The sequence below is a fragment of the Rhizophagus irregularis genome, chromosome 12 (assembly GCF_026210795.1).
Source record: "Rhizophagus irregularis chromosome 12, complete sequence".
Lineage (NCBI taxonomy): Eukaryota > Fungi > Glomeromycota > Glomeromycetes > Glomerales > Glomeraceae > Rhizophagus > Rhizophagus irregularis.
In genome coordinates this window covers 742,169-757,431 of record NC_089440.1, presented here as the reverse complement: position 1 = coordinate 757,431, position 15,263 = coordinate 742,169, and the positions used below count along the sequence as shown (strand labels likewise).

The following is a 15,263-nucleotide window of genomic DNA, read 5'->3' as shown; positions in this document are numbered from 1 at the left end:
ATATATAGTGTATACACTATATAACCGAAAAACACTTTTTGAAAATTTTAGCAAAAAGAAAATGAGCAGTGAATTTAAAAAATTACCTGAAATAATACAGATACTGACCTTAGTCTTTACCAGAAAAATCATTTACAATGATAATTTTAATCCGGAACCGATATCTCAAGGGAATAAAGAACTTTGTGAGGAATTTATTGCAGAATATCTTTTAAATGGAAAAACAGTAAAATTTGAAATTTTGGAATCAAGATTAAAAAATAAGAGCAAAAATGAAGGATTAATACCTGTTTTTATTGAACATGCTGAAACATATTATAAAGATAGGGAGATATTATTTGAAAATAAACATGAATTAATTCCGTTTATCTTTCATTATTTTAGACAAAGAGAAAATGAAATATCAAATAATCAAAATTTTGAAGATTTTAAAGAAAGCATTTTGACTGATATTGAGAACATAATTGGATTAAAAAATACAGGAGATTTTCAAGAAAGATTAAATCGAATTAAAGAACACTCAATCAAAGAGCAAACTTCAAAAAGAAATAAGAAAAAAATTTGGGTAAAATTTAATGAAAACACTATAAAAATAATTTTTAATGGTGATGATGTTTTTGATTTAGTAGAAGAGGTAACTACAAAATTAAATGGGCTAGAGAATTTCAAAATTGATTTGATTGAAGCATATAAGCATAATTCAACGGAACCGCTAAAATTTGGGGATATAATTGATGATACTTTTATCAACCAATATGAAACACCAATAGTTATTAGAGTTAAAGCATAAGGAATAAAGAATATAGTTAGTATATAGCTTTGTAAGGATAACGTAATGATAGGTTGCATATAAATAAATAAATATATTTTAAAAGTGACTCATAATTGGTTAATACAATGGATAAAATCATTAAAATTCAACCGTTTATAATTTGGGCCACGTGGCTAAAAAGTTATGCTTACTGAAATAATTACGTGTTTAATATACATTAATTTGCGGTATCCAGACTTTTCGCCAAAGTCCATTCCACCGAAACCCATTTCGCCGAAGCAATTTCGACGAATTGACATTTCACTGAAAAATTATTTATTCCATTTTGGTTATTTTATTGTTGTTATACTAAATGCACAAAGAAATCTTTTCTAAATAAATTTTGAACTAGCTGATTTTATTAAATTTACCTCGTTGTTTATAATACATTAATCTTTTTTATATTTACTTTTTCGTGAATAAATGTTTTCAGGAAAATAAAGTTATTTATTTATTGCTTGACAATTAATATCAGTTACTTGAATGTTGATAATATCCTGGAAAAAAAAACCTCTAAAAATAATTTAATTTTTATTTTCATTACGCGTTGAATATTTTTTTATAAAAATGTTAATCGCTAGCATTTTCGGCGAAATGTCCATTTGGCGAAATGGAACGGACTATTCAGTGAAATGGATTCAATAAAATACACTATCGGCGAAACGTCCTTACGGTGAAACGTCCCTTCGGTGAACATCCTTCGATCAGCGAAATGGCTTCGGTGAAATGTACCGTAACCTTAATTTGCACGTAAAATACGTACCGTATGAACGTAAATCTTATAAAAATTTGAAGCCCAAGTTTGTGATAATTACAACGAAATATTTGATAAATTAAAAAAACTTATTTCATTGGCTACATTTGAATTAAGTAAATATGTTGTAGGACTCTCTGTAAAATGACACCCGACCTCCTGTTTCTGAGCAACCCGAGAGTTTTATACACTAGCATATTTTGATATCACCTCAGCCCATGGGTGACTTTTACTGAATCAGCTAAAGCTGGAGATCCATTTACTATTACAGCAACAAGTTCTTGTTGCAGATCTTTAGATCCAGAGACAATACTTATCTATGGTTGTACGAATGCTACAATTGGTAGGACTCTTGGAGAGAAAGCGTACCCTATTGTTAGTTACTTTATCGCCGAGCGTTTAACCCATTGTCGAGTAATTCATAAAATAGATATAATAAAATATTAAAATCTTACAACTTTCATTATCTTTTACGAAGAATTATTTAAAATTTCTTTTTTTGATTTTCGACGTTATAAAATATACTTTTTAATTTTTGACGATTATTAACTTTTATTGAAACATATTAAAGTGGTGAATAAATAAATTAAATATTTTAACTTGTAAATTATGAATTGAACACTATTTAATTCTACGTCTATAATGAGAAATAATGTATTACGAAAGAAATATAAAGACAATTGAAGTAAATGTCTGATGCTAGTAAAGCAAATTACCTGATCTTCGGAAGAAATTGGAAGAAAGAAAAGAAAAGAAATAAGAAGGTAAGCTATATTTTCAGCTATCTTTATAATTTTTTCAAAATTTGCGAGTAGGATTACATTCGTCCGGGAGAATCAGAAGGGCAAGGTCCCAATGTGTTAAACTTGACATTAAAGATTATTACTTTTTATATAAGGATTTTAATTAAACAATTATGGATTCATGGTTGAAAAAATTGTAAACCTTATGATCCTAATAAGTAGTCTATTTATAGGAATGGCAATACTTAGTAGTTACTTTGTCACAATTGAATGTCAAGATTTTCATAGTTAAAGGAACCAGTTATAAAAATTTTATATTTTTAACATAAAAGTAATTATAAAGCCATTGGATGAAATTTATTTCTATACCATAAAATCTTACAGAGTAAATATAGTATATTTATCAAAATAATTTATGATTTCTTTATAATTTGAAAAACTTCAAAATCGTCTATATCTATACTTCCATTCATTGGAAATTTAATACCGGGATAATTTCTTGAATAACTGTGATTAATTATCCATGTATTGTTAAGAAAATACAAATAATAACCAAATATTGGACCATGACTTCGATAACAACCTACAGAACTCAAACCATTACTATAACCTACTTTTGCAGTTTTTGTGTCTCTTCTATCTTTAAATGAGAATATAAAACTATTGGTCGACCTCTTATAATGATTATATAAATCCCAACTAAATGGATTATATCCTCCAATAATTTGTTCCGAATCTTTAATTTTAACTACAACTATAGTGGCTCCTTTACTATCACATTTTTCATGAAATGCTTCGGCCGTATTACCATCTCTACTAGCACGATATATTAAATAAAAATAATAAGGAATATCTCTTGAATTATAATAATTATAATGTGAACCATCTTTCTTTTCGATCCAACTAGAAAAAGTGGCAAAATAGTGAGGTTTAATTAAATTTGTATCATATTTCGGACTTCTAGATGGTTGTACATAATTATTAAATTCCTTATTTTGTTCCGTATGAAATGCAAGTATATTATTAATTAAATCTTCAGGTAATAATACTTTATAAGGATATACCTTTAAATAAAAGTCTTCTGAAGATATTAGATAAAATCTAATTAAAGGAATAAACATATGAAAAGTATTTTTCATAATTACGATTTCTTCTTCATTCCATTTATTAACATCTTGTTGAATAGAAGGATGCTGAGCAAAACTCCACTTGACCAAATTATCCCATATAACAATTTCATCCAATAATAAATCATTCCGTTTTAAAAGTAATTCCAATAATGGTGCACTTAACCTAATTAAATTATCAGAACTAAATAATATTTCTGGTTTATAACAAATTATTTCAAGTAAAAATTCCCATAAACCTGAGAAAGTATCAATTTGATAAACTTGATAAACGGTTTCAAGAATTTCAATAGGATTCCGTTGTAAAAACTCGTATTGATAATCAATTAAATATTCTTGAATGCAAGGGATCAACGTTTGAATATTAAGTTCGTCTACTGCCATCAAAAGTTCTAATAATTCTAGGTCCTGTAATTTCGTCAAATCAATCTTTCCACAATAAATAAATCTAAATATTTTTTTTAAAAAAATAAAATGCTTAAATATATAATAAAGTATTTTAACAACATCGATAATTTTATTTATTCTTTACCTTAAAATAAATTCAAAGATTTGAGGAGAAATGTTTTGTTTTTTAAGAATAAATTTTCCATCTTTTTTATCGGCCCATTCGTTAGAGAATGCAGCACGAAAATACTGAGACCTAATACATAAAATGAGTGAGTGTGCATGAATTTCTTTTGCATTTTCATCTTCACCGGCGTAAATAATAACATCGTGCCCTTCATCAACTTTAAGTAATTTTTCATAATCATCAATAAGTTCTTGGGAATATTCGAAAGACATATTAATTATCTTCTTTATTATAGTAAAAATAATAAAGTTAGAGTTTTGAAGGCACTGTACTATATATGTGGTCACGCAAATATGTTAATCGTTATTTATTATGCAAATGAAATTCTATTAATGGAAATCCCGAAATTATCAATATATTCAATAATTTCAGCATAACTGAAATCGATCAATTTCAGTCATTTTTGTCGATCAAAAACGAAAAAAACGATCAGATTTTTTTTTAAAAAATTTGTACAAAATTTAATAAAATTTAATTACTAAATATCATTTTCAGGGAAAGTTTAAATTTATATAATTGTAATTAAATATTACACTAAAATTTGGTTTTGTCTATCCCTCTTGAAGAAAACTACTAATTCGATGATTTCATAAAATTAAAGAAATGGCATGATTCTGAAAAACCAATATTAAAATTTAAATATCTCCTATTCATAAATTTATTTTTACGTTAAACTATTTAATAGTGTGACAGATTTTTAACAGTTTCCGTTTTCTTAGTATATGTATTTCAAATTAGCGTGATCAGTAATTAATTTTAAATCACAAGTAGTACTATCGATCTGATGTGCATATCACTATCAATTTACCGACAATCTACTGAAATTAAATTTTTATTGGAAGTCAAATTAAAATCTTTATTATTTATTATTGTTTCAAAAAAATTGTGAAAATCACCTCACTTTTATACTTAGAATTTATCTAATATATCTATTGTACGATTAACATTACAGTCATTACACCCATTTCGGACATTAAACCAATTACAACGAGTCGGAAAATTACGGAAATTACAACTTTATCGACATAGTATCGACAACCTTTCAACTATTACGGTGACCAACACTAGAGATAACTAAGTGATGACACTTTATATATATCATTTAAATATAAAAAATAAATAAAATTTCTTTTATTCTTTATTAACATATTTCATTATTTCTTTATAACTTGAAAAACTTCATAATCATCTATATCAATATTTCCTGAGGACGATAGAATTTGAATTTTAATGCTAGGATAATTTCCTGAATAACCATAATAAACCCACCAATTAGTGCCAAGATAAACTAAATAATAACCAAATATTGGACCATAACTTCGATAACAACCTATGGAAATTTGACCATTACTATAACCCACTTCCGCTGTTTTTACGTCATTCTTATTTGTAAATGTGAATATAAAACTATCAAGCGTACTCTTATAACTATTACTTAAATCCCAATCAAGTGGACTATATCCCCCAAAAATATAATTTGAATTCTTAACTTTTGCTACAACTATAGTAGCTCCTTTATTGTCACATTTTTTATGGAACACTTCAGCTGAAGCACCATCTATACTGGCACGATAAATTAATTTGAAATAATAAGGAATATTCCTTAAATTATAATATGAGTCATTTTTCTTATCGATCCAACTAGAAAAAATAGCAAAATGTTGAGATTTAATTATAAATGTATCATATTTTGGTGATCTAGGAGGATGTATATCGTTATTAAGTTCTTTATTAGTAGATGCGGTATAAGATGCAAGTATGTTATTAGTTAAATCTTCAGGTAGTAATACTTTAAAAGGATATACTTTTAAATGAAAATCATCAGAAGATATTTGATAAAATCTAATTAGAGGAATGAAATTTTGTAAAGTACTTTTCATAACTGCGATTTCTTCTTTATTCCATTTATCAATATCTCGTTGAATAGATGGATGTTGAGAAAAACTCCAACTGATCAAATTATCCCATATAACTATTTCATCCAATAATAAATCATCCCGTTTTAGCAATGATTCCAATAAAGGTGCTCTTAACCTAATTAAATTATCAGTATTGAATAATATTTCTGGTCTATCGCATATTGCCTCAAGAAAAAAATCCAATAAACCTGAGAAAGTATCAAGTTGATAAACAGTTTCAAGAGCTTCAATAGGATTATGGTGTAAAATCCTATAATGATGATCAATCAAATATTCTTGAATACAAGTAATTAATGTTTGAATATTAAGTTCATCTACTGCTATCAAGAGTTCCAATAATTCTCGAGTTTGTAATTTTGCCAATTTTGCCAAATTTACTTTTCCACAGTAAATGAACCTAAATAATTTTTAAATATGATTAATGATTAAATACAACGGTATCACAATCCAATAATTTTTTTTTTATTAAAAGAAAAAAATTTATTTATTTGATTTATTACCTTAGAATAATTTCAAATATGTGAGAAGAAATATTAGACTTTTTAAGAATAAATTTTCCATCTTTTTTATCGGCCCATTCATTAGAGAATGCAGCACGAAAATATTGTGATCTAATGCATAAAATAATTGAGTGTGCACGAATTTCTTTTGCATTTTCATTTTCACCGGCGTAAATAATCACGTCATGTCCTTTGTCAATGTCAAGTAATTTCTCATAATCATCGATTAGTTCTTTAGAATAATCATAAGTCATTTTCTTATTGGTAAAAAAGAGATGTTTAAAGTTTGAAAGTTTATGTTACATAAATTAGTCATGTGGTCACGCAAATAATTGATTGCATTTTATTGTGCAAATGAAATTCCATTAACGGAAATCAGAATGATTGGTGGTATTAAGCCCAAAACTGAAGTTAACTAACTTCAGCAATAACGTCATGATCAACGCAGGTAACTACTCATTTATTTATCTTCATGGCCGGAATTACGTAATTCCGCCTAGCATTATCCAAATAAGAAGGATCTACACATTACCAATGGATTCGTCATTTGGCACTTAAATTAATTCGTTTGGTTATTCTGCGTATCTTAATTTTTTTTTTAATCAAAAAATCAATTGAAATTTTTTGATTTATATATAGTACGTATGTAAAATTTTTTTTTCTACTGCTACTTTAACAACTTCAAAAATAACACAGCTACGATAAAAAATTCATTAGATTTTTTTTTATAAAATTATATTATATTGATTTATAAAGATATTAGAAACTTTGCAATTCTTGCATGATCATGTGAGCTTTAAATGTTCTATTTTGAAAAGTAACCGGCAAACTTTTCTCTCAAGAACGTTAAATTGCATTAATTATGGAGCTTTATCGTATATAGTTGAGTCATATTGTGAGAGTTTTGTGCCTCTAAGGTCAATATATAACAAAATATAGACATTAAACATTTAATACATCTTGATGTGACAATTCTAACGTTCTATGTTTTATTTTTCCGAGATTATTAGATGAAAAGTTAAAATGACTAGTAAAATTAGAAGAACTTCCGCCCGGCGGGGGTATTGCACTTATTGTTGACCAAATTAGTTGGCAGAAAAGTCGAAATTTAGTAATATATTTTTTTTCTGGAACATTACCCTTTTTAATTAGATACATGTTTTCTATTAATTTGTAGAATAAGTAATAATCATTTACAGATGAATGGATAAATAAAAATATTTCAGATATAACATATCAGAACAACAACATACGATCTTTTATCAATATAGTTATCAATATATTGATCGCCTTATTTAATAGGGTATCGAATGTTTCTGATTAGAACCAATAAAATCGATCATTAATGGGGTTAGTGAATTCTTCGGATATTATTATTAACTTATCGTATAAATCGAGTATCTTTTAATAAGTAATTAATCTCTCGTTTTCTTTATTGTGTAGTAATTAAGTCGGTTAACTACATAATTTCCTAATACATTATTCACTCTTTTATACAGCGGACTAACGCTCTAGACGGCGTTATATTAGGGTTAGTTTGGCTACTTTATATTTTAAGATAATTCTCATTATATGAGCATTATTATAATTAAATAAACAAACAAAATTTATTTGTAATCTAACCCAAGTTGGATAGCTAAATATAAGAAAAAGACATAGTAAGTAGATAAAGAAATTGATAAATTAGGCGAACGAATTAACGAAAAGGTATTGACTACGATGTGCTGCAACAATATTTTAGCCATAATATTGCTTTGAAGTATATAAGTTTAAGTAAATAATTATGGCTTAATGTACCGGTAACTTATTATAAGTTTTTCAAAATTAGGGGATTTATACATTATATTCAACATATTTATAATCATATACGTTTTATATTTTTTAAAATCTATTTTATTTTAATAAAAATAAACAATAAAAACATAAGTTTTACAAATCCTATAAAAATTTAATATATTGAATAATAATTCGTAAATAACTGAAATATTTAATTTGAATTAATAAAAATCTTCCAAAAGTTAACATGTGTATAATTTCTAATAATCCCTTGAGCTTTATATTTTTCTATTAAATTCTGATGTTCATTATTCCAATCCATATCCGAATCCAAAAAACTATCATGAATAGTTTTTAATGACATTGAATGTCTATTTTTCCAATTATCAAGAAATAATTTTAAAGATTCCAATTTAGGTGCCTTATAAAAACAAAATTTAAAATCAAATAAACTAATTGGTGATGATTTAGTTATAATTTCAAATAAATAATCCCAATTAAGTAAATCACTTTCAAAATAATTTCCATTGTTGATAATAATATATAATCTACTTAAACATTGACAATTGATTAATAAATTTTCTAATTCTAGAATATTACTGTTTCTAATCAATAATTTAAGGTATTTGAGTTTTGGACATTTTTTATAAATAGCTTGAATAATATTTCTATTATTAATCTCATCATGACTCGCATAATCAATTTTTATTTCGATAAGATATCCACTTGTATTTTTAATTAAACTTGCTAAAACATTAATCGGAATACATCTAGCTTTTAAAATTTGTAAGAATGGTAGAGATAAATTATCTAAACAGGTTGTCACATTTTTAAGGCCAATAGCATTCAATTCTAATCTATTTAAATTTACAAAAGACGAAATAATTTTTGTGGCGGGTTGTTTAGTCATCTTAAAATATCGTATGGAATTTGCATGTATAATTAATGATTCTTCAAGAATTTTACAAAATGATTCATCATTCATTGAATTACCGTTTGCTAGAAAACGAATACCAAATAATCTTTTTGTGGTCTTAATTAATTTAGTAATTTCATGATTATTATTATCGTTTCCGATAACAAGCTCTAATTCTTTAACTGAGTTGCATATTTCTGCTAATCCAATCAAGACCCCATCACCATTGCAAGTACAGCAGCTGAGAAATTCAAGTTCTGAAAAGCAGAGCTTGGCTCCAGAAATAAGATGTATTTGATGATCAAATTGATAAGGTACATAAAGGTGAGTTAATCTCGTATTTTCGTTAATAAAAAGATTAAGTATTTCTTTCCAAAATGTTGATTTGTCAATATTATTATCAATAGTACTACTGATAATTCTATTTAAACTACTTAAATTTAAATACCTACAAAATCTAATATAATTGAATAAAGGTTTTTGATAATGATTTATCAAGAAGTCAATTTCTTGAATCTTTAAATTATTTCTTGACTCATCTGATAAATGTGAAATGATTACATTCAATAATAATTTCCTTCCTTTCAGACGTTTCCAATTCCAAGGATTTCTCCATAGAATTGGAACGATTGTTTCACACCAAGTTTTATTAACTGTAAGGTAAGAATAAAGGGCTTTTTTATCATCTTGTAATTCATTGAATATCAAATAAAGAATGTCATTATTTAATTTAAGCATTTTTATTATAACAAAAAAAATTTCTTTTTGGTTAAAGTTGGCGCAAATGATTTATCAAATGACATAATATTTATATGCATTGCGTGTCATACAAAATTTAGTACGATCACGTGTAATTTGGAAATACTACTGTAGTACATGTGAGAGGCCAAAAGTATCGTCGACAAAAGCAATACAAGTTTTACATCTTTGAAATATATTTAGTGTTAATAGGAGAAATATCATCTTGGGATTTTTTTTTACCGTTAGTAATATGCAAAATTAATTTTAAATAATTTACCAATCAATTGGGAAATTATTATATAACAAGTTAAGATATTTTTTATATTGATCGACAAATCACCTGACAATAAAAAAAATAACGTTATAATATTTTTATAAGGTAATACGTAACTCAATTTATTTAGATCAAATGACGCAGAGTCCAGGGGATGAACTACAGCTTCTAGTAGTAGTTAAATTCATATTAATTTCTATTTCAATGATTCTTTATTAATTCATGATTTGACAACTACTATGAACTGCATATAAGTATGGTAACCAATACTTCATAAAAAAAAAGCCTCTGGGAGTAGTCCTAGTTACTGTTATTGTCCAACTGATGATTTATGACACCACCAAACAGGTATACTCCCCTGTGAAACATTTGCGTCCAATCATAAAAAAGTACTAAACGTGATAAAAAAATAAATTTGAACCATGTGACTGTGCGACAAACTGCTCGCACTGTTGGCAATTGTGCGCACTACGTGACAATTGTTTCGCAATTGTGAGCAACTGTTCGCAGCGCGGCATGCCGCACAGTGAAAAAAACAAACACTGCCCAAGTGCCTTTACTGTCATCCTTAATAAATCAATGAAAAAAATTTTTTTTAAAAAAATAGGAGAAATACATATATTTATATAATTTTATTAAAATCAGATGACATATATAAAAATTTTACTTTGTATAAGTCATAAATATTTTTGTGCGATGATTTGTGTGATCATGATATTCCTTTAATTAAGAAACTATACAGTATATTCCTTTAAATTAATTTCTTTAATAGAATGTTACTGAGTCATTTGATACTTATCTTGTGTAATTTTTATTATTTTTTATAAAGTTTTTTCACGGAAAGTCCATTTTTTATTGATCATATTCATGAGTTGACTAAATAACGCCATGACGAAATTCATAATATATTATTACAAGACTCTAACGTCATTTTGACAATTTTACGGAAAAGCGACCCTGAGGTGTAATACCGTCTATCTAAAGACACAAATGTAATCTTTTAAACATTATTTAATATCACTATTGAGATAAAAAAAATAATCTAATATATATATATATATATAAGAAAATAATTTGAAGAAATTTCAGATTAAAGTTCGTCAAGTCTTTTCTTTCAAAATAGTGAAAAGTAATAAAAAAAAACACAAATGGAACTTAAATATTAAAAATGTTGAGAGGATGAAAATATTTAATTCATTAAATAAGATAGAATTGCATAAAAAGAAGCAATGTAAATTTATTTCAATATTTCTAAGCAAGTGATAAGTTGTCATTGATATTAATATTAAAAATTTGGTGTCATGTTAATGATTGGGTCACTATGCTTTACAAAGGTAGGAATAACCCTATTTATTGGTTTAATTACAGATATAATTGCTGGGATTTATTCTTAGAACTAATGCTCTTTTGGTCAACAAATACAAACAAACTTACGATTTAGATACCATACGTTCAGTCTGTACTCCTAGGCTCTTGATCACAGGAAACTATAGGAAGATTTGTGATGGACCTTTTATTAAACGAATGGTACCATATAGCTTATACACTTTCCGACCCTGAAAAATAGATTAGATGTCATGGGTTGGATTCTGTAGCATTAAGAATGTTAAAACGTCCATATTGGACGTGCTTTTCCAACGTAATAAGTTTAATATTGAAATTAACTATGCTTAGAGATCCATTCACAATCATGAAACATGAATTCTAATAATTTTGTAGTACCCCCTAAAGCTAACAAAAAAGAAGAATCTAGATCCCTTAGAACGGCAGTCAAGAAAAGAAATCAAGATGGAAAGAATACGATTAAGAAAGGTGTCACGAGCGTGTCATTCATCAGAACCTTTCATACAATTGATATACATTATTGGCGGACCTCATGGCCTTTTGAGAGAAATTAAAGGAAACGGGTGTAGAAGAGCGTATTTATATATGTAAAAGAAACGTCCAACAGTAGTTGATGATCATGTAATTAAGAAATATCCCTCACAAATTATGAATGTCTTGGAAAAAAAAAGTTTTATTATTAATATTAGAATATAATAATAAATTATAAGGAGTTAACGCGTAAACAACAAATTTTTTATTGAACTCTTATTAAATTTTATCAATATACTGTATGACTCAAGAATTATGGAACCATAAATTTAACGCATAAAGATCTTTTAAATTCGAATAGATTGATCATGGATTACTACTATTACTGCTTTGATTAAAAAGAATATTGGTTAATAAAGTAAAAACATTAGAGTGCAGAAAAAAGGAATAGTGAAACACAATAATATCAATTTTCATTATGGAATTATGAGAAAATCATTTAAAAATGAAAAGTATACTTTTAATTTGGGAACTAGTATACGTAAGTGCGAATGTGGTTAGTTAGTCATGTTAGGCATCGAAGCTGATGGAAATATATAAACTATCGATCGTTATTAAACACTATTATTAAAGAATATGCGTACTGTATATAGCGTTTGAATATTTATGATGCATTGCTGATCATTCCTATCATTTATAACTCATTTTTAATACCGTAAAGTCCCGAATATAAGCATCCCCAGAATTTATATTACCCGTAAGTAAGCACTCTTGACCAACACTATGATAATTTTGGCCAATACTACAATATACCAAATATATAATTTTCCCAAATATAAGCACCCCTATAATAAAAAAAGGTTACTCATATTCGGGACTTTACAGTATATAAAGAAACCAGTTACTCTAATATTCAATATTTTTTAGTTAAATCATGTTTAAATCTCAAAATTTTTACATCATATTGCTTCAAGCTTTATGTTTGTTCTTTGGTATATTTTTCGGTCTAGGATACCCTGAAATAAAAAGAGCTGGATATATTTCAACAAATTGTACGATCGATGATAAAACAATATTATCAAAGTATTGTTGCTATAAGGAATGTAGTTATTGCGGAACAGCAAATGCGCTAATAGATCCTATATGTTCAGTTCTAATGTACGAATGGAATTCAATACCACCTCAAACATGTGCCAAAGCAGTAGCAACAAATAGTTCGCTAGCAAATGTTTGTCCTATAAATAATATAAGGGGGGAATGTAATGACGGATATTATTGTTGTTCAGCACGTTGTGATGCCCGTTGCTCAAGTTGTTATAATCGTTACTGTTGTAAGTTTACATTTTGGCATTCTTGTGAGATAATATGTCCTACTTGTTACTCAGCTGTGCTCACGGTGATATATCAAAAAAGTGATAACTTGTTTTATACATCAATAACAACAAATATTACTACAGAGTACCTTGAAAACATAAATGCTGTAGAACAAATTCTTGAAAAATACCCTATTTCATCTACGGTTCAGTGTTTCTATAATCCCAAAGATCCTTTTCAAGTATTATTAGATATAAATTTTACGGTAAATACTTGGGTTGCAGTAGGCATAACTGCTTCGTTTCCTATAATTGTACTTATGTATGGAACATGGGATTTATTTAGTGAAAACACCACTATATTCCAGGGTTATGAATATAGAGTATTAATAATGGAAATTGCACTATGGTGTGGAACAATTATTCCACTTTTGCTCATCTTAATAGATTTAATACCATTCACAAATGGAAAAGTTCTTTGGACATTGGCTGTAATAGGTGTAGCAATAGGGTGGGCACCTGTACATACTGTTACTTGTATGAGAACGCGTGATTGGAGCTTTATTTCTGCGTTTACAGTAACTACTATTACATGGATTTTACCTTTCATAATGTTTTCTATAATCGCTATATACGCATCCAATACGGATATACATACTTATATGTTAATGTTAGCAATAATTACTATCCCTTTAGGCGTCAATATTATAATATTTGTATTTTGGGACTTGTTTGAAAGGCTTTAACATTATTGCTGACTTAAGTTTGCAAATTATATATGGCTTATATTTTTAAATTTTAAATATATATAATTTCAAATTCTATTGATAAGAAAATGTTATTACATTATGTTTTTTCAAAATGTTAATTATTGCAATAAAAAAAAATGTGTTGACCAAATTACAGTATTACCGTAAAAAACACGCCATTTATTATTACGCGTAGCTAAAAGTAGTAAAGTTTATGTTAAGCATAATTACACAATTAACTTAACGATTAATCATTAAATTATCTTTATGAGAAAAATACTTTCATTTGCAATTTTTCATATCGGAAATTAGGCCTTAATTATTTTCAATCATTACCCCAAAATTGGGTTAATATTTATCACATGACGGCCCATTTATTGCCGTTTTCAGAAATGTTGACAATCTGAAATTTTGACCATTTTATACCGAACACACCGAACACACCGAACACACCGAACACACCGTGAACACATACAAAAAATTATGCAAACTTGAAGTATTCATGCATAACTTTATATAAAAACTATTTTTGTCACTTTTTAGATATGAATAAAATTGAAAATATGAAAATTTGTACCGAACACACACCGAACACAAACGAACACACCGAACACACCGAACATTGGCAAATACAAGCAAATACAAGTGAATACATATATGTAAATAATATAATTTTTATACATTTTTTTATGCACACTACCTAAAAATATATTACTAAAGTTTTAATTTTGCTTTTTTTAAAGGAAAATTTGTTTTTTTTTAATTTTAATTGCTGTGTTCGGTGTGTGTTCGGTGTGTTCGATTTATAGAAATGATCGACATTCTAATGTCAACATTTCTGAAAACGGCAATAATTGATCAATAAAAATATACCAAAATTTTCTTCATTAACAAGCATCAAATAAAAAATATCATTTAATTTAAGCATTTTATTAGACCAAATGATAACATGCAGTAAAAGCACGTCCTCCTTCCAAATAAAGCTTAGGAGTTGTGATTTAATATAAAATTTCAATTGGTACTTCACAACTCACAAGAATAAATTCATGATGTGATCCTGGAAAATTTAAATCTGTCTTTTTGTGATTAAAAAATTATTAGTTTCGAATTATAGAGAAAGAGTTACTAATTATTTAGTTTTTGATCTTCTATAAATGAAAGTTTTCCTTTAATTTAACCCACAAAAATACTCGTTATCATTGATCGTAACAAAAGTAGGTAGTTAATTAATAGTATATTTTAAGTTTATAT

General features: G+C 27.0%; 3 protein-coding genes across 3 annotated transcripts; 2 read left to right on the top strand and 1 right to left on the bottom strand.

Moving 5' to 3' along the window:
- Positions 1–61: 61 nt before the first annotated feature.
- Positions 62–790, top strand: OCT59_003733 (uncharacterized protein; the record flags this gene model as incomplete). The annotated part of the gene is made up of 1 exon (XM_025327372.1): positions 62–790. One exon carries the CDS (start codon positions 62–64, stop codon positions 788–790), a length of 729 nt encoding a protein of 242 aa, XP_025171608.1.
- Positions 791–8,322: 7,532 nt separating this feature from the next.
- Positions 8,323–9,858, bottom strand: OCT59_003732 (uncharacterized protein; the record flags this gene model as incomplete). The annotated part of the gene is made up of 1 exon (XM_025320331.2): positions 8,323–9,858. One exon carries the CDS (start codon positions 9,856–9,858, stop codon positions 8,416–8,418), a length of 1,443 nt encoding a protein of 480 aa, XP_025171611.2. The 3' UTR covers positions 8,323–8,415.
- Positions 9,859–12,884: 3,026 nt separating this feature from the next.
- Positions 12,885–14,009, top strand: OCT59_003731 (uncharacterized protein; the record flags this gene model as incomplete). Its single annotated transcript, XM_025311434.1, has 1 exon — positions 12,885–14,009. The coding sequence occupies one exon, from the start codon at positions 12,885–12,887 to the stop codon at positions 14,007–14,009; it is 1,125 nt and encodes a 374-aa protein (XP_025171612.1).
- Between the last annotated feature and the right edge of the window lie 1,254 nt (positions 14,010–15,263).